Source organism: Macadamia integrifolia, chromosome 14 (assembly GCF_013358625.1).
Source record: "Macadamia integrifolia cultivar HAES 741 chromosome 14, SCU_Mint_v3, whole genome shotgun sequence".
Lineage (NCBI taxonomy): Eukaryota > Viridiplantae > Streptophyta > Magnoliopsida > Proteales > Proteaceae > Macadamia > Macadamia integrifolia.
In genome coordinates this window covers 25670359-25690126 of record NC_056570.1, presented here as the reverse complement: position 1 = coordinate 25690126, position 19768 = coordinate 25670359, and the positions used below count along the sequence as shown (strand labels likewise).

The following is a 19768-nucleotide window of genomic DNA, read 5'->3' as shown; positions in this document are numbered from 1 at the left end:
TAAGCGACGTTTCAGGTTAAGTTCAGCTTGTCACATAGAAGAAATTTAGGACTGTGCAAGGACAGGTTCTAGGTGGCCATCTAGAAAACAAGAGCTCTATTTTTGGCATTCGCTTTTTCTAATTTGAAGTGGGGATGGGACGACTAATCTCCAACATAGCACCACTCGATGGAGGATCCAAATCTTCTATATATGGTCCACGAAAAAGAGATATGAGGTGTATGGCATATTTGCCATAGACTGGTCTTAGGATGGATTTGGGTTCGTTGAGCAAGTGGCCAGACCGCCTGACTGGATCGTTAATTGGGTGCCTCGTACTTGGCAAGTGGGCACTCGTAATTTAAATTAATTACACCAACTTAGAAATGAGCTTATATTTGTAACTCTAAACATTGAAACGTACTAATCCACTTCAGTTGCTTCGCATTTGCTCAAACTTTGTGAGCAAGAGAAAGAAACTTTTGAAACTTGGAAGCGCCATTAACCTTTCGGCAATTTAATCTTTTTTAAATTGAAAGGGCCACTCCAACGTTCACACAGAAAACTAGCATTTGATGCTGAGATGCTGCAAATTGCAGAGACCAGCCTGTATTAGATAAAAGGAAGACACAAAGTCAAGCACAACGAAGGGACACCGGCCATGCTTCTCATTTCTGTTTCTCTAGAAAGTGATCTATCCTTCATAGTTTCTTCTCATTCATTTCGGTTCATCAAGTAAGGTATTTATGATATTACAATTGCTAGTGGACATGGGTCATATAAGGATAACTACAGAACCAAGAAATGAACTTGCTCTGCTGCTCAGTTTCTACATCAAGTTTCAAGAACAATGTGCTTGTTGCTTTGCAGATCTAGATTGAATGGAATTCCACCTCCATGCGACTCATACTATTATTAACGATCATTAATTCCTTCTTAATTTAACTATCTAATAGAGGGGAAAAAACAGCCACCTTACTGTTCAACGAGTCCAATCTAATCTCAGATGAAATAAAATTAGGGGCAACCTGAGGGACGAACTTAATGTGCATGTGATTCTTGGCGCCTTCCCCGCCTCGCTTGCACAAGCTCAATTCTGATACACCTCAGGTCGGTGGGAAAGGAGGAATTGGGTTCATCATTCGAAATCACCAATGAATCCTTGTTCAAGCCATCTCAGAACCTATCTCCTTTCTTCTTCAGTTTTCCAGAGGAGGGCTTGACGATTGGAGCTGGATTACTTCAAAGCATCGCTGAAGGGGTGGACAATCCATCCTTGCCTCTCTCCTCATTTTTTTGGGGGTAAAACCTCTCTCCTCAATTTACAGTAGGGGCTTTGGAGATCATTAATATTGTTCGGGATATTAAACATCTAGCCACCTATCAAAACAGTTTATTTTGTAATTCGGATTCAATAAATAATTGTTTCTTACCTAAAAAAAAAAATTTGAAAAGATTCAGTTTTCTCATTATCTCAATTTCTAGTAAAAATGTAATAAGGCATATGACATGCATCATATAGTGGAGATATAGCCAAAAGAATAAAAATAAGGATCACGGCACAATGAATCAACTTTGGATCAAAACTGAAAGGCCGATTAGACCTGATAGAGATTTCTCTTGAGAAAAGTTAAACAAAAACAGGATTCATAAAAGTTCACCAGCGCTCCTCCTCCCTTCTCACGCAAACTTTTTCAAGTACTAAGAAATTCCGACCCTTTTTATCTTTTTTCCTTTTATCTGTGCGCCGTCACCAAAGTCTCGATAAATCTCAAGCCGTCGAACCTAGGAGCGAATTTCTCCTTATCTGAAGACTTCCTCGAATTAGTCCCTCGGTTATTATTCGAGAAAGAACCCTATAACAGGGGGGGAAAATGTCAGATATGAAGCCAAGGAACTCCAATAGATCCAAAGGCCAATTTTTCAAAGAAACGACAAGGAGATCTTGGAAGGTGAGCGGAGACCGAGGGAGACGAAATATCAGAGGGATTTTAATGGTGCATAGAAACCATGGAAATACTCTACGATAAATTAAAAGTCCTCCAAAAAAAACAAAAAATCCTCATTTACATTACGGAAAGAGATAAATCAAATGCATACCTCAGTGGTAGAGCAAGAAGGGTAAACGGCGACGTCATGATCGCCAGGGGAAGAGAAAGCTACGGTGGAGGCAGCAATGACCGATGCAACGAGAGCTCCAGATCCCTTCATCTCAGCCGTCCGATTTTCACGTCAGCAAGAAACTGGAGATCGTAACCCAAAACGCTGCCTGGAAATTGAAGAAATCCGACGAAAACCCGCCGGATCGCTACCGCCGTCCCTAACCGCCGCCGGGGAAATTCTGCTACGTTTTTTGGCTTTTCCCCGTTCTGACTTCCTCCATTCCAAAGGCTCCAAAGCAATTTATAGTTGTGTTTGTCCTCCGGATTTCCTCCTCGTCCTGTTTTAATAGAATTTAACTTTCTTGTTAGTTCCGTGTATCTCTCCCGACTCCCGAGTACTCACCACTGACGATGGTGAGAAATTTTTTTTTTTGGCATTTGTCCAATGATTGTCTGACACGTATGGAGAGGAAAAAAAATATATGAAATAAAATGAGCAACCCATTAAGGAGGAAAAAAGCCCTGAAAGTTGAATGTAATAGCATCCAAGCAACCCGAAAGGCAGAAGCAGAACTAGTGGTGGTTCTTGGTTGCCCTGCTGGTTTCAAAACAATAAAGGCCTAGCGTTTCACCATTTTTTGTTTGATCCAGCCGGTCTGTTTTTTGATTGGCATAAATATGTATGGACGAGACTGAAATTCTATGCAAGTAGACTTTACGGTCCTACCACTAATTATGGTTATGAGTATCTTTGGTGCATCCCTTTGTGTTTTTTTTTTTTTTCTTTGATAAATATAGGCTTTTAATGATAATGATACAGAGATTTTTCTGATTTTCTTCAAAATTCAAGGCCGGCCCTGGTCCTGACCCCTGAGTCCAGACTTGAGCCTTGTGGATTGAGCTGTTTTTTTCTTTTCTTTTATAAATTTTTTTGAGTCACTGGATCATCCTCAAACAAGTTCCCTAAGCAGGAGGAAAGTCGGGAATGTTGTTGAAAAAATTTTTGTTCAAAGACTAGGGGTATTTTTACCCCACCTGTCTTCTGGTTTTAACCCACTTAAGTTCCCATAACTCAGATTCTAGGTTTCGGAGTAACCGTCGGGTTACATAGCCCACCTGAGTTTCCAGAACTCAAATTCTAGGCTCTAGAACATAGTTTTTTAGGCACTGCTAAAGCGTCGCCTTACCGGCGCTTTGACGCTGATGTAGTCTATAGATTGTAAGGCAGTGCTCCGCCTTATGTGAAGTGGCACCTTATGGATTTTTTTTTTAAACACATTTTAAAATTACTTGATGAAGATTCCAAATATAGATTTTTTATTGGTAGGTGTATGGTTTTGTTAACACTTGAGATATATGGGATCAGCTTTACTCCACCAAAAATAACCAAAACAAACAAAACAAAAACACAATTCATAAATAGGGTTTGGATTTTGTCAAGGGTTTTAAGAAAGGGCTTTGAGAAGGAATCAAGGAACAAGGAAGAACCACTGATCCAAGCGACCATTTTGCTCCGGCAACGGTGAGCTTGCTCCGACAGCGATGAACTTCATTCTTCTTTGACAGGAGTAGAAATATAGTGGATGATCTTAGGGCTTAGGCACTCATTTTGGCATCATAGAGGTAAGTATAATAAATACTTGTATTTTTTGTCTTCTTTTCTTTATATTTATAATTTTATCTCATAATTATGTATTTATATTATATGGTAATATATTATGATGATTGATGATTGATGAAGATGAACTTAGTTTATTCACTTTATTGATTTGTTTTCTTGATGAATATCTTACATTGGTATGAATATGAACCTTTAATATTTATTTAACATATGAGTAATAGGATTCAACTAGGATTTGAGCCAAATAGATTGATTTTATAAAAAAAATTTTACATGAAGGCTTTAATTGATAAGGCGACGCTTTATGCCAGCCTTATCTTTAAGGCGCTCCGAAAGACCCTCATACACCTCCATCACTTTACCGCCTTAAAAACTATGCTCTAGAGTAATCGACGAGCTACATAACCCACTGGTCTTCAGGTTTTAGCCCTCCTAAGTTTCCATAACTCAGATTTCAGGTTTTGGAGTAATCAATGGCCTGAAACCGACGAACTACTTAGCCCACCAATCTTTGGCTCTGGCCCACCTGCCTTTTTATAATTGTCAGAATTGGTCCAAATTTTATGGGTAACCCCCATTTATGATTCTAAACCTGATTTTAACTTTCAAACATGATGATTTTGACCTCAAAATGGTGAAATGATAAACCATTATGTTTATGATAGGTTATACTCAATATACACATACCCACACATCAGATCTTTTTCGTACTGGGTATAAGTACCGTATACATATACAAGTAAGTGAGGAGTGGACTCTGATTTAAATTCAAAATGTTATGCATCATTTAACATGTGTTAGCCTAGATATGTCATCATATTACTTGTGTATACTAGACATCACATATGCCATATCACACATTGTATGTGCATTCACATAATATGTTATGCTTTGCTTTATGATAAATATCCTTTATGTCTTGATGTATGTGATGGGAGGGTTTCATTTGGACATGACGTATATGCTAGATTAGATGCCGTAGTCGGCTTGAAAACGAGTGCATGGTGGCACATGATATGGGACGCGGTGCCATCGTGTAATCGTACTATGCTCATGTAGAGGCATGTGGCTAGGATGTGATTTATCCTTGTACTACGACCCTTTCCAACAAGGGTTTACATATTGGGAGATCAGTGGGGGGAAGCATCGGGTTACGATTGTCGAACTCCTGCAGCAGTTAGAAGTACGCATTGCTGATCGCTAGGACAGTCGGTAACCCCGGTGATATATTCAGAGGGCCGATCGTACTGCTTTTATTTCGGGTGGATTCACCAATTTACTTTTCGTCATTTTAATTTGCTGAGAGTCGGCTTACATATTAAATTCTGGTACCAACGGTGAGCCTTATCCGACAACGCTATAGGCATATCGCGGGATAAGGTTCACGACTCGTACCCAGGGCATACGTGCACTGTGGTTGTGAGTAGCATAAAACCTATGATCTAGCAATGTTGTTAGGCTAATAAGATTAAAATGAATTACATATAGGCACATTTGTTTGGTGATTATTTATGTGGTTTACCTTGTGTGGTCTTCTTTTCCACTTACTGGGCTAGTGAGCTCATCCGATGTGTACAACTCTTTTTAGGTGATTTTGCAGGTTACCCGCCTGGTGATCAGGAGCCGAGCCCCACCATTGAGTTTCCATCTGAGGATTGGTGGGTCCTTAATGAGTTCGAGGACGGTGCCGATTGCATGTGTGAGGATTGTGCTGCATGACAGTTGTGACTCCTGAGTGATTTTTTTTATTATTCTTTTGATATACTCCCTTTTTGTTACTTGATGCTTAAATTGTTGTATTTTTGTATATGTATATATATCATGCATTCGGGCCCAAATGTATGTAACCTTTATAACTCAATACGGGTATCAAGTATTTGAGAAACAATTACTATGAACAGGTATTTTGCTGAAAATACAGGTATATTCTTAGATGCTATATTGCAGGTATTGTATTGTTGATCCTGACAGGTTTGTGAGTTAACCGGTGTTAACTCGGTCATCTACTTGGTTTTGTGCGAGCGGGGTGTGACACCGGCTCTCCCTTGCCTTCTCTTAGGTGCAGATCTACTAAAGCATCATGAACTGCAAGGAAGATCTACTGATCAATTTTTACCACATCAGCTGATTTAGAGACAGATCGCTTGAGAGTTGTGTTTAAAACGTTGGTATGTTGAACCCAATAAGAGCAAAATGGGTATTCAATGAAAAATAGATCCAATTAATGGATTGACCCTCAAAAGATCCTTGCAGTGTTAGATTTGCGATTTTAAACGTAATAAACGAAATTTGAGGGAGAGAAGCACAAAGTAAAGCAAAAGCGGGGGGAGGTGGATGTAAATTTCCAAAAAAAAAAAAAAAAAATGAAAATGAAAATTGATCGCAAGGTAATCAGCCAGTTGGAGGTGAATCAAATTAGATTTCAGACGATTTTGGACCCGTTTCTGCTTCTACAACCTTGCAAACATAGTTGGGTGCCGGTGGACTGTGGACTGACCGTGGACTGCCCTCGGTGTATATAAACAAGGAATCAGTATTAGCCATTTCCGTTCCAGACAAATCGCTCTGCATCGGTCAGGAATCGGCCACAATTGGCCAGATTTTATTTGACCTAGAAACTGAGTGTGAAATGTGGAAACGGTAGAAGAAACCATGATCGAGCTCGGCCGATTCATTCGAACCGAGTCCGTCAAAAAGCTCCCTCCCTTCATCCTCATGGCCTCAATACCACACCAAAATCTCAACTGCCAGGCGGTCTTTACTAAGCCCCAACTTCCTGGGTTTCTCCGCCTGTCGTTGCTCTATATTTTCTACTACTTCCTCACCTTTGCTCTGCTCCTCACAATTTTCTCTGTGTTATCCGTCTTCGATCCCAATTCCTAATTCCCAATTCCAAAGAAAGCACAATCTTTTACAGACGGAGAAGGAAGGGAGATAAAATTTAGGAGTGGATCTCTGCAACAGCGGCAATGTCTTCAGCTTTATCGGCAATGAAGATCCTCCAGCCACTCCCTGTCTCCACAACCGCCACCGGATTTCCAGAAAACACTCTCTTAGATCCCCTCAGATCGAATTCCTCCTTCCTCGGCTCAACCCACAAACTCCGCTTCAATTCCCTCAAGCCCTCTTCCTCTTCTCAACGTCGATCTGCCGTTGTTGCCGTTTCTGACGTCGTCAAAGAGAAGAAGCTCAAATCAAACTCCTCCCTCGCCGATCTGGTATCATTCTCTTATCCTTTTCACAGAAAGCATATCCAAATTTCATTTATCCCGAACCCCCCCCCCCCCTGGTTCCCCCTTTGTTGGCTTCCAAATTTTATTTCTTGCGGATCTGCAAACCCTAATTCTAAAATCTTTTCATTCCTCCCTTTTTGTTGCAGCTGATCACCAAGGAGGAAGGTCTGGAGCTTTACGAAGACATGGTTTTGGGTAGAGCTTTCGAGGACATGTGCGCTCAGATGTACTACAGAGGTAAAATGTTCGGCTTCGTTCACCTCTACAACGGCCAAGAAGCCGTGTCGACGGGATTCATCAAGCTCTTGAAAAAGGAGGATTCCGTGTGCAGTACTTACCGTGATCACGTTCACGCCCTCAGCAAAGGTGTCCCGGCGAGTGCCGTGATGAGTGAACTCTTCGGCAAGGCCACTGGGTGCTGTCGAGGCCAAGGTGGGTCCATGCACATGTTCTCCAAAGAGCATAACCTTCTCGGCGGCTTCGCCTTCATTGGCGAAGGAATTCCGGTTGCCACTGGGGCTGCTTTCACTTCCAAGTATAGAAGGGAGGTTCTAAAAGAGGCTGACTGCGATCATGTGACGTTGGCCTTCTTCGGTGATGGAACCTGTAACAATGGGCAGTTCTTTGAGTGCTTGAACATGGCGGCCTTGTGGAAGTTGCCCATTGTGTTCGTCGTCGAGAACAATTTATGGGCAATTGGGATGTCGCACCTGAGGGCCACCTCAGATCCTGAGATTTGGAAGAAGGGACCTGCCTTCGGGATGCCTGGGGTGCATGTGGATGGGATGGATGTTTTGAAGGTGAGAGAAGTGGCCAAGGAGGCCATCTCCAGGGCTCGAAGAGGCGAAGGACCGACTTTGGTAGAGTGTGAGACCTATAGATTTAGAGGACACTCGTTGGCTGATCCCGATGAGCTCCGTGACCCTGGTGAGCTTCTTATTCTCTGCTCTTCTAATTCTGCATACTGTGAAATCACTTCCATGTTTCCTGTCTGTTTGTTATGTGTTTGAACTCGGGTAATACTCTGGGGGAACTCTGAGGGCGTAGGAATTTGTGCTTGAACAGTGGAATGCGATTCATTCCTTTCTTCGGTAGGTAAAGAAATTGAATCCCGATTCCAAAATGACTCAAGGGTAGTGTAGCTAGCTCAGTTTTTAATGGAACGCTTAAAGAACAGCCGGAAGGAAGTTTATTGTTCTTCCAAATGCGAAGTGTCTGGTATGAGGTTACTATGATACAAATTGATTGGTGGGTCTGTGGAATGCTTGCTTGAATCTCAACTGAGAAAGCTATTTTTCAGAGAAAGATGTTAGGTGGTGGGTGTGGCCACTGGGGTGTTTCGGTGCTTAGTTTGAAAAGGAGCACATCTAAAGACACCTTCTGAAAAGTATTCTTTTTGGTATTTGTATCTGTTCTCCAAGTTTTTGTTCTGTTTCCCCATAGATGGAAGTGAAAAAAATGATCGCTTCACACCATTGGATACACCCTTACTCTCTTGTTTTGAGACTGTTGTTTACTATTGCTTGAAGATATTTTCTTCGCGTTCACTAACAAGCTTTGGGTTTTATTGAATTCGGTGTTTGCTAGTTATACTGGAAGATATCATTTGTGGTTTTATGTGATCTCAGCATCTAACTTCATGTATATATTTCTTCCCCATCACCCCCCGCCAAAAAAATAAATAATAAATAAATAACCCCCTTTTCCAGTGTGGGAGCTGCAGCTATAAGTTTAGTTTTGAAAGTCCTAGAATTCCAACTGCAAATTCCTATTCGAATTCTAACCATCCAGTCTGAATTGAATAAATGTCTTAATGTTCTATGATAATTAGATTTCATTCCGGAGCACCGTATATTGTTGAACAAATTTTTTTTTTTACCACTTTCAATGTACTTCCAGAATCATCTTACTACTGAATGCATACATCAGAGTTGTTACCATTGCATCCAATTTGCATGGAAATTTGTTAGAAATTTTCATCTCGTAAAGGATCTTAAGTTTGGGCAACATGATAGTCCTTTGGCATCCATGTGGGTTGTGGGTCAGGATTGAAATCTTTAGTCTCATGGTGTTCTCCCATTAATGTTTGACTAGCAAAATTGGAACCATTAATTGAAACTCTGAATTTGGGAATTCATGATTTGTGCCTGCTAAATACCCTCTGTAGTCTTATAGACAGATGTTGGAACTTGTGTGTTCTGTAAAACTTCTAATTGTAATCACAGCGACTTAATTTGACATTGCATGTTTTGGGGCATATTGTTAATTTTGCTTCATAGAGCAGTCTTTTACTTTATTTTGATTGTTCTCTATGTAAGTTACATGATGGATAATTTCTCTTGTTTATGTGGAAAGCTAATTCTGATATTTTTTTTTCTTTTGGCTTTTTGTCTGCAATTGCATATGTTTGATTGATATTGGATGTTAAAACAACCTTGGGGTGATTGAAGATCCAAATGTTGAGCTGTGTGAATTTTTCTTATTCCTTTGTTAAGAATTGCTGGATAATTTCTCTACCTTAACTTTTGTCTGTTCTGGCAGCTGAGAAGGCTCGCTATGCCGCAAGAGACCCCATAATAGCTCTGAAGAAATACATGACTGCGAACAATCTGGCCAGTGAAGCAGAGTTGATGGCCATAGAGAAGAAGATTGATGAAGTGATTGAGGGTGCCGTGGAGTTTGCAGATGCAAGCCCTCTTCCACCTCGCAGCCAACTGCTGGAGAATGTGTTTGCAGACCCAAAAGGTTTTGGAATTGGCCCTGATGGGAAGTACAGATGCGAGGATCCTAAATTCACAGAAGGCACTGCTCAGGTGTAAAGGGTTTAGTTGCTAATCTTCCAGATATGGTTGGGATGACCTTACTGATGGATATTCCAGTGCTTCAAAGCTCAATTTTTTGGTTCGAGTTGGCTCTCCTTACATAAGTTGGGTTTGTTTAACAGTGTTTGTTCTTTTTGTATTTTTTCCGTTCTACAGATTTTTTTGATTATATTGTTATCTCTGGCCTCTAGTCCTTACTCCCTACTATTTTTCTGACGAATGAGCCAAAAGGTTCTGATTGAAAAATCCCGTAAGGTTTGTGACTTGAGTCTAAATTTGCAGAACTTACGATATGAATGTGAATTTTTTTGTGTGGCTCCTTCTTGTGATCATGCCATGGTTTCAGAATTCGGAATCAGAGCAGTGGAATAAATTATTCTTCGAGGGAGAGGAATTAGTGTACCAATGAGAAGTGATGAAATGGTTTTAATACATGTTGATGAGATATAGGAAGAGAGAGGATGCTAATGGAACTTAAAAAATTCAAGACCGTGGTGTTCAATAAAGGGTATGCGTGCCACAAAATGGATGACTATATGATAGGATTCAAATTTAAAATTTGACAAATGGCTTATTCATATCACTCACTCTATCCAACGGTAAGTAACTGGTGAGGTTTTTCTTGCTTAACAATAGTTCTTCCATCCTACAATGACCATCTTAAAATAGTATCGAATTTTAAAAAGTGATATAAGAATAATGTAACAGGTTTAACCAAAATTCATTATTTTATTTGAGTAGTAAACAAACGATATGGAAAAGACGAAGACCAAAATGGGCAAGAAGGCGGTACAACCTCACTGCAGAGGATTTTTATGCCCTTGAAAATAGGCCCCACGCTTAGCTCAAGAGCTCACCCTTCGGCTTATTAGGAGTCGTCTCTTTCAGAGAAAATTCAACAAGATAATACTCATAAGATCGATAAGCTAGTAGTCATAGGAATGTGGCTATGCAAAAAGATTGATTTGGCCAAATCAAAACCCCTAGATACAGGTATTATTTGTCATGTGGAAAACTCAAATTTTATCGTTTAATTTTCCATTTTAAAAGAATTCAACGAAATATTCAAAGAGATCGGGCCCATGTAGAGAGGTTCAGTTCCTGGTCACAGCCGCCAAAACTTGCACCTTTTTTTTTTGGTTTTTACCACAGATAATAAAAAGAAAACAGAGCCGCACGTTTTAATCGCGACAAACAGAAGAGTGGTTCACACTTGGCAGAAAACAATCAAAATTCGTCACAAAAGAGATGCAACCATGTTTTGTTGTAGCAATCTACAACTCATAAGTCCAGCAGGCAAAGTTGCAAAAATGTAGTGGTAAATAATGGATGGCCAAGCAATGAGAAGGAAAATTGGATTAGATTCCGGCCCTTATTCCAGTGGCATTGGATCCTTCATCCTTTGTTGACATTATTTATTTCTATAGACTACAAACATACTTTGGTGGGCTAAGGCTAACCGTACATCTTTCCCCCCTCACCCGAATTGGACGGGTGTGATAAATTCTGGGGTTTTTTTTTTTTTTCTGAAGTGAAGAATAAAAAATGCTATCTAATTCCAGAATTCCCTCCATGGTATTCCTCCAGTTGCTCCCTGGTGAGTGAGGCAGCGTCACAACCTCCTCCCAATCTTCCCAATGTTTGCAAACCGTCTGGCTACTCCAAATATAACTGCTTTGGTCAACAGGCCTTTGTCAAGACTACAAGCAAGTATGACAGCCCCACCTACAACCAGGAGCTTCGGGATGCCCTTCCCCTTGGGTTTCTCATCAGACAAATTCAAGTTTTCAACCTCTGAGGAACCATTGTTGGTCTCTAATGATCTCAGGTACTCTGCATTGACCTTGGAATTGATCTGGGCCATAAAAGCACACTGGGAGATTGGGGCCCCTGATGCCCTACGTCTCTGGTAGGCACGTAAGCCTGGTTCAATCTTCTTCACAGCTCCCCACATACCCTGTCTAACACCAAGCTTCGCAATTTCCCATGGAATGCCCATATCTTCATGATGGAAGAGTACCACCTCACAGGCAGTCAGCTGACCACCTCCTCTCTTTGATTCCACTGGTTTATGTACAAGAATAAACAATTTAGTATTATTTATTTATATTGTGGGGAGGGAGGGTCTCCAGAAAGAAAGAATGATATTTCATAAGAACTAAGAACAAAGACGATTAAACAGTGACACTAGAAGGGAAGATAGAATGTGGGTGAACGCAACCAACACTATCTAAAAACATCTTTAGGATTTCAGCTGCCTCAGTCAAATGAATTTTTCAGATAAGTTCAGCCACAGCAGATTCTTTTATTATCTCACCAAAGTGAAATTATTCCTTAATGATTGATAAACAATGATATGCAATTAATCACCCCTCAAAAAATAATACAAAAATGCTATAATTTAAACTTGATTGTCTTCCATTGACAATAGCCAAAACATTCAAAAATCAAAAGTGCTAACAAAGAAGAACAGGGTTCAAATATGGACTACATTCTGACTAAATGCCTCTTTCATGCCATGAGGAGTGTCTGTTGGACTTCAAAAATGAACATGCAGTTTACATATTATCTACACATGGGTTGCTTTTCATCCATCTGATAATGTCATGTGTCAAGAGGATGCTTGAAAATTGTTAGAAAAACTCTCTTTCAGTTTCATGAACAACATACAGCAGTTTATATCATTGAAACACGCTACAAAATTAGACATGTGATAAATCCAGGGGGCATATCTACTGAGTTGCTGAAATGACCAATTGACCTGCCCACAGGGCAAAAAAAGGGCCATGCAGCGGGAACCCCTTTCAGCTGCAAGACAATTGGCACCTTATCCCATAGAGAGAGAGAGATTGCAAGTAAAATCCTAATCAATCCATCTCCCTTATATTTTAAAACCAGAGATCACATATAGAACAGAAGCTAGGGAAAGACTGATAGGATGCAGAAACTACTAAAAAAACCGAAATAATGCCATCTATCATACAGTAAAATAGACGAGGCTAACATGGAGAGAGAGAGAATGAGAAGAAGAAGAAGAAAATGAAGATTTCATTTACCAGCTCGAATGCACCAACTTGAATAGTACAGGTCAACACGTCTTGGTTTGTTACGCCTTGGCACAGAAGCATAGGGTACTCCCTGAAACAGAAAGGGAGACGGAATGCAATTAGGTCAAAGAAATTCTTCTACCTTTTTTTTTTTTTGGAGAAGGAAACTACCAATGTTTATTCATCATCTGTTATATAGACATTTTATATAAACGGTGTATGAGCAATAAACTTTGTGGGAAAGCATCGTGCAAACTATAAAAAAAGAACCAGAAGATGTTGACCAACATGGTGAGATTCTTCAAATGAAAAGTAGAAACCTCTTATGGGTTGTTCGAGTAGTAACCTTATTTTATTAAAGCAAGCTAAGATTTTAAATTCAGAAGTACACATCAGATGTAACAAACAGTATCATGTTTAACAAGACCATTAGAGCAGCCCAATTCCATTAAGTTACTCATTCCTCAAGAAGATTCATAACATGCCCCAACCTGTTCCCCCTCCCTCCCTCCCTCCCTATTTTCTAACATAGTAACATGCAAATGAAATTCCATGCACTGAAGCTTGGTCTCCACAAGATACCAAGACCAAAATTATTGAAGCAAATATGTCACCAAACATAATGGTTTGAGGTTGAAACATATGTAACATAGATATGGAATACTCAACAAATATTTTAACAAGTTCTAACTTCCATACCTTAGTGACACAGTAATATGTTCTTCCTGATTCCCAAATTCGGCGTCCTATGGTGTATTCTCTGTCACTACAGAAGAAGGGGAACTGTGTGACAGAAAAATTGGAGAGTGTGAGCAGCTGCAACCAAGTCAAGTCATCCACAAAGCCGACAAAAGTGAATCTTCTTACCTTGCGTATCCAATGAACTACCATAGTTCCTGTGGTGGGGCATTCCTCCAATGTTGTAGAATGTATAAGCATGTCATCCCACTCCATTCGGAACTCATCATCCCAAAAGAAGTCCCTCACCAACTCCGGTGTAGCATCCTCAAAAACAGTTCTGCTGCGGTATTGTGGAGGGCCGGTCTAGCAGATTGAATAAAGCATTGATGAAGAAAAGGTCAGACAACAGAAACTCGCAAAAGGTTTTTACTTTACTTTTAAGGGGGGAAAACGCTATAGCAAGTCCTAGCAAACGATCTACATACATGTTAATCGGACATGCCACTACATTTGCTCTATCAGACTGAAGTAAATACTAGCAGAGGAGACACAAACTACCTCAGGGTCTCTCCGCCAAGCTTGATAGCTCATGTTAGGGGTTGAGCGATCCATCATCTGTATCCATGCTGGACCTCCGTCTTTCACCTCAACAAGCTGACACAAATGTTCTAGATCCTCCCCCGTCACAAGAACCGATTTTTCACTTTTCAGCTGTAACGAACTGGATCACCAAAACAGCAAAACCAATAAGTGCGTTTGTTGGGGAACATGGAGAAACTGATAGTCCGATATTGCAAGCTAACTCTCTCAATCTTGTATATCCTTTTTTCTCTTCTCAAAACTAACAAATTTCTACCAAAGTTCTCCTTTTAATATAGAGTACCGTAAAGGCATTTTTATGCATGACTAAGATTCAAGGCTGACCTTTCATTTAAAAAATAATCAAAGTTGACCAGATGAAGGGCGACAAATTCAACATACCTGCAGATGGGACTTTCAGCTGCCGGCGCAGAGAAGGTCTCCTTCTCCAACCCATCATCAGAGATCCATGAATTGCAACTGGGCAGCTGTGGCTTCAAAGAATTAAGGCTTTTTGGTATGGAAACAAAACCAAACAACGGGGGAGAAATAAAACCAGGCAAAAAGGATGGCGATTGTAACGATGAAGAAGGATTTAACACTGAACAATCCAGCTTATGTCCGCCCAAAGTCGCCCATTTTGGCTTCCACGACCATCCAATTACAAGCCCTATAAGAAAAGCAATCGACAGAGGACCCAAAAACATCACCAGCTCCATGAAAACGTCCCCAATCGTAGGTCTTTGTAAGATATCGCACAAGGCCGAAATTAATGCCATAAAAGTTTAGTTAGAAAAAAAAAAAAAAAGGAAAGGGAAGAAGAGCAACCACGGGCAACAGCAACGGCAGAAAATATGAAGAGAGAAACCCGCGATTCGATAGTTTGGGTAATAAGCACAGGAAATATTCGAGGGTTTCGAAAGAAGGAGAGAGCAGGTAAAAGTAAAACCCTGGAAAAAAAAATGTCACTGAATTTAGCGAAGAAATCTAGATATGAGAAAAGAAGAAATAAAAAAAATGGAAGGATAAGATTCAGATAGGGCAGCAGTCCATCTAGATTCTAGCAGAGGAGAAGAAATAGAGACAGAGACAATCGAGGGTATTCACGCAGAATTTCGGATAAGGATTCAGAGACGAGCGGTGGAGACTAGTGATGCGTGCAAGCTGGATTGGATTGCAGTTGGTCCTTAATTTCACTTCTTCTTCTTCTTCTTCTTCTTCTTCTTCTTCTTCTTCAAGTCCTTCTTCCGCCCAAAAGCATCTCTACATTTGGCGGAGAATAAGGAAACCAACACGTCAAAATCTGCTATTTGTCGAAAGGACAAATATAGAGAGAGAGATATATGCAAACTACGAAACTAAATCCCCAGTGTTCCCTCCTCCGTTCCTTCGCCTTCCTATAGCTCTTATTATTAGTTAGTGCATATAATATATATGTGTGGTTCGGTCGCTGCCCTGACTGCCCTCTCGCTTTTCACGTTCGCTGACTTTGAACTTTGGGATTTTTTTTTTTTTTTTTTTTTGAGATTTCTTTCCTTTTGTAACGCGGCAACCGCATTCAGTAGCCAGTGACTCAGTATGGTGGACGGTGGACCTTCTATGCTCCAATTAATTTGTTAACAAGTTCTAACTCCATATTAGCTTCTAACCATGTTTAACTATTATTTATACTAATCTCATATTTCATACTTTATCATTCATGCATGAATAAAAAATAAAAGAATTGAAGGTACACTGGTGGTGTGTACTACATTTTCTCTTGAAAAATATTTGAAGGACCATTATATATGATCTTATATAAAATCCTTGAGAATCAGAGTATGATCACACATACTTTTCCTTGAAAAAAAAAAAAATACACTTACTAAAACTATGCTATGGGCATACAGGAAGGAGTAGCTCACAATTCATATACAAGGAGCCCATGATTAGGGAAGAGAGAATGTGATAGTGATGGAAAATATTAACTATTGATGTGGATCCTACTTTAGTCCCTTAATGTTATGTTGTTTTTAATTACCATTGTGAAGAAGGATTCATATCTTCTTTTAAATGTATTCTTTATTTTCTTTTTTAAATCTAAGCGATTTGATTAGTTGAGGTGCGCGTAAGTTGGCCCGAATACCTTGGTTATAAAAAAAAAAAAAAAAAAAAAAAAAGATTATAAAGAAAAGTAAAATTTGGTATCCAAATTTAGAATATTTTAAATTTTAACTATACAATCTTTATTGGCAATGATTTTAAAATTTTAGTTTTGCATTAACATCATTTCCTTTTCCTTAATGGCTTATTCTTTTGCCTCAATTCAATTGTAATATTTAAGATATAATTCAACACCATTTTAATATCAATATACCCCCCACATGTATGTTCATTTACCCTATTGATCATCTTGATTGTCAAAAGTTCACAGTGATTTGTTCTGCAACCTAGTCAATTTAAATAAAGGTTGAAACTTGACATTGGGCAAAAGGCCTTAGAACCTGTATATCTACAAAATTTAGGTTCCATCTTACATATCCGACCTTAAAATCTGCATATCTATAAAATTTGGATTCCACCTTACATGCCACCTGACAAAACAGGCTAGCACAAACAATATAAGCTTCCCTTGGTGATTTGACTTGAAAATTTACATTATTTTCTATTACGTTATATTGTTATTATTTTTTATTTAGTGTTCGAGAGGGTAAACCATTCAACAAACCTATAAAAGAATACTCTTGTAACTAAACTAAGCCCTAAAGAATCTCTGGTACTGATGGTGATAAGGAGTAATCACTAACGGATTGGTGAAGAAGACAGAATTACAAAATTTATGCAATTAATACCTTGGGGGACTTACATAGTGATACACAGACGAAGAAGAAAAGAGGGCAAGAATCATAAGACATTAATAATCATATATTTATGAAACTCAATAGAGATATGCTTCACATTACGTAGAATTGCTTCTAGGGCATCTTGTACGTGTTGCTGACCTAGCAACATTTAATAGATTGGTGGGGGTGGAAATAGTCTAAAAAAACTATGACAACTTGTCTTAAGAGTTAAGACCTAGTTTTTCTTTCACCATGGTGAAAAATAACCTCTTCCTGACTAAGCTCCTCACTAAGCGTTGTGAATGCCAAGATAGGACATACTTCGATCTAGGTTTGTACCAGGAAAAAAAAAAAAAAAAAAAGGGATCTAGGCACTTTATCAGAAAGAAAAAATCGATCTAGGCTCAATACCTTATCATATGTAAACCCATATTTATCCAATTTCGACCCACAAGTATACCAATTGATTCCAATTGAGTCCGATTGAGCCTACTAGTGCCGGACAACTTCTTCTGATTCTGACAATACCCTAATTCCATTCGAAGCAAGGTTGTTCCAAAAAGCCCCAAAGCCCATTCACAGCACCAATTTATCACGTGCATCGTTGTAGGACGCATGCATTACACATGTGCGTTAAGATTTTTTTTTGGGGCTGGGAAATGAGTTTGCACGGCTGATTGAATGGGTAGGCTGTCTTGAGTAGAAATAGTGGACGAAAATGTGAGGTTTCGGACTTTTAAGGGTGTGGACGGTAATGAACATATATCAACTTACGGTCCGGGGATCACCACACCACATATTTCCGTGAGCCTGACCAACCGACCTAAAAGAATATATGAAATAAAATGCATCTCCACCCCAACTTTTTAGTATCCAAAACAATAGACAACAACCGCATTTAAACTTCATGATTAATTATGGCATCGTCCTTCGCTGTGGATCACGAGAGGTGGATGGCGGACCTTCCTCCTGCACAGTTCGCATGACCAAATGGCAGTGTGCTACCCTACAAATGCCACAAAAAACACACACACACTCTTTCTCCTTCCTTGTTGAGAGTTCTAAGCAAGCCATTTACCATTATCCCCCCCCCCCTACTTCCTATCCCATGGGCCCACTTGTCCACCAGATCACCGCAAGGGACAACTTATTGTTGGTTAGATTTTTAGGCCTTTCTTCTCTTGTCATTTTAAGTGATTCTTTAGGTGTAATTCTTGCTTGTAAGAGATTTCCATCTTCCTTAGAATGTTCTCGTACATTCTTGATCCGTGGATTTGGAATCCATTTTTTTTTTTCATTTAATAGATTTCAAATCTATGGACCAAGGACGTACGGGATTGTTCTCGTACATGAACCTGATCCGCTCTCCTTTAGTTCAGGGAACTGTTAGATTTGATTTGGCTCGTTGTTGGTGGTCTCATGCACCCTAATATATTACTCATTGTAACTCTTTGGAAAGGTATATTCTTTCTCTGGTTTTGCTTAATAAATTCTTGGTTTCTGATTTTTTTTTTTAATTTTAGAAAAGTCATTTATTTTTTATTTTTATTTTGACAAGTTTAGCCTCACAAAAACTATTGGATTATCATGGTCGAATCACAAGATATGTAAAATCTACTGAAGTGTGGAGGGCCTTATGCGTAATGGATGGCTTGTACCTTTTTCCAAAATGGAGTGATTCATCGATTGAGCAGGCATCTTTTCTCAATTATATTAAATTATGGTACATTCTAAAAAAAAAAAAAAAGGTGCAAGTTTACTACAACGTTGCATGGTTTGCACCAGTGTCGAGGCTAATGTGAGAGTGTGCATGGACATCCAGACAAGGAGTAGCACAATCTATTGAATATTGGTTTCAGAGAAGAATGAGAAATCTGAAATCTGCCATGGTAAATTGTAACAAGGAAAGGGTGAGGATTACACATATTATAATTAATTCTTGCAATGTCAAGCAAACTCGAAGAACTGAAAGAGAGAAAAAAAGGTGGAGGTGGGGGGATTGTTTCCCTGCTTGGCAATATAGTTTACACAAACAAAAAATACCCAATTAATACCTTTGAAAATAAATTATTCTAAGAGATAGAGAGATCATTTCAAAGGAGAGAGTGGGAGACATAGGCATCGTGGATGGAGAAGGCAGAAAATAAAAAACATGAATTACTTTTCAATTTCCACGTCCCCATCCATATATCCAGACAACCTCAATTGTCATCTCACCTCACCTCACCTTGCCCCTTATGTCACAACCAAACAATGTCTTAGAACCACCAAAAAAACATGAAAAGAATGAAAGGTTTTTCCTAAACAATCAAGTCTAGATTCTATAGGGTCTTTTGTAAAGAGCCCACTAAGTATCGTCATGTTGAATATATGTTGCAATTCCTTACCACAAAAAAAAAGAAAAAAAAGAATATATGTTGCAATTTTGACTACATGAAAATGTAGGATGTAGTCTAGGACTCTGGAATAATATTTTTTGAATTTCAGACTTGAATTTTATGCTTTCAAATTGTTTTTCTATTGTGGAAATTTTTATATTCTTCAAATAAACTTTCAAAGGATCAACGCTTTGGCACAAGGGCTGCTAATTTGTGAAAGACCTACATAAGTCTAAGGGGTAGGTGTTGAAATCAAAGTTTTACTTTGTCATAAGTTTTAGGTCAATCTTTCTACTCTACAAAGACAAAAAAAAGAAGTTATAAATCAATCTAATATGGTCTAAACTTAAAATATTCACGGACATCAAATATTTGGTTACGTTTTTTTCAATTTTGTTCATTAAGTATGTTCTTAGGAATCCTAACAGACTTTTTAACTTGGAAAATCACCCCTTTAACGTGCAAGATGAATTGGGTCTCTTTCACTTTTTGGATTTTTAATCT

General features: G+C 39.1%; 3 protein-coding genes across 3 annotated transcripts; 1 reads left to right on the top strand and 2 right to left on the bottom strand.

Moving 5' to 3' along the window:
- Nucleotides 1-1553: 1553 nt before the first annotated feature.
- LOC122061629 lies at nt 1554-2390 on the bottom strand. The gene is made up of 2 exons (XM_042625028.1): nt 2080-2390; nt 1554-1835 (listed from the first exon to the last, which is right to left on the bottom strand). The coding sequence occupies exons 1-2, from the start codon at nt 2188-2190 to the stop codon at nt 1716-1718; spliced, it is 231 nt and encodes a 76-aa protein (XP_042480962.1). The 5' UTR covers nt 2191-2390; the 3' UTR covers nt 1554-1715.
- A 3883-nt stretch (nt 2391-6273) lies between these two features.
- Nucleotides 6274-10076, top strand: LOC122061830 (pyruvate dehydrogenase E1 component subunit alpha-3, chloroplastic-like). The gene is made up of 3 exons (XM_042625321.1): nt 6274-6920; nt 7082-7862; nt 9477-10076. Exons 1-3 carry the CDS (start codon nt 6672-6674, stop codon nt 9752-9754), a joined length of 1308 nt encoding a protein of 435 aa, XP_042481255.1. The 5' UTR covers nt 6274-6671; the 3' UTR covers nt 9755-10076.
- A 1022-nt stretch (nt 10077-11098) lies between these two features.
- On the bottom strand, nt 11099-15459 carry LOC122061037. The gene is made up of 6 exons (XM_042624202.1): nt 14467-15459; nt 14044-14206; nt 13672-13848; nt 13504-13587; nt 12814-12895; nt 11099-11821 (listed from the first exon to the last, which is right to left on the bottom strand). The coding sequence occupies exons 1-6, from the start codon at nt 14841-14843 to the stop codon at nt 11370-11372; spliced, it is 1335 nt and encodes a 444-aa protein (XP_042480136.1). The 5' UTR covers nt 14844-15459; the 3' UTR covers nt 11099-11369.
- Nucleotides 15460-19768: the final 4309 nt, after the last annotated feature.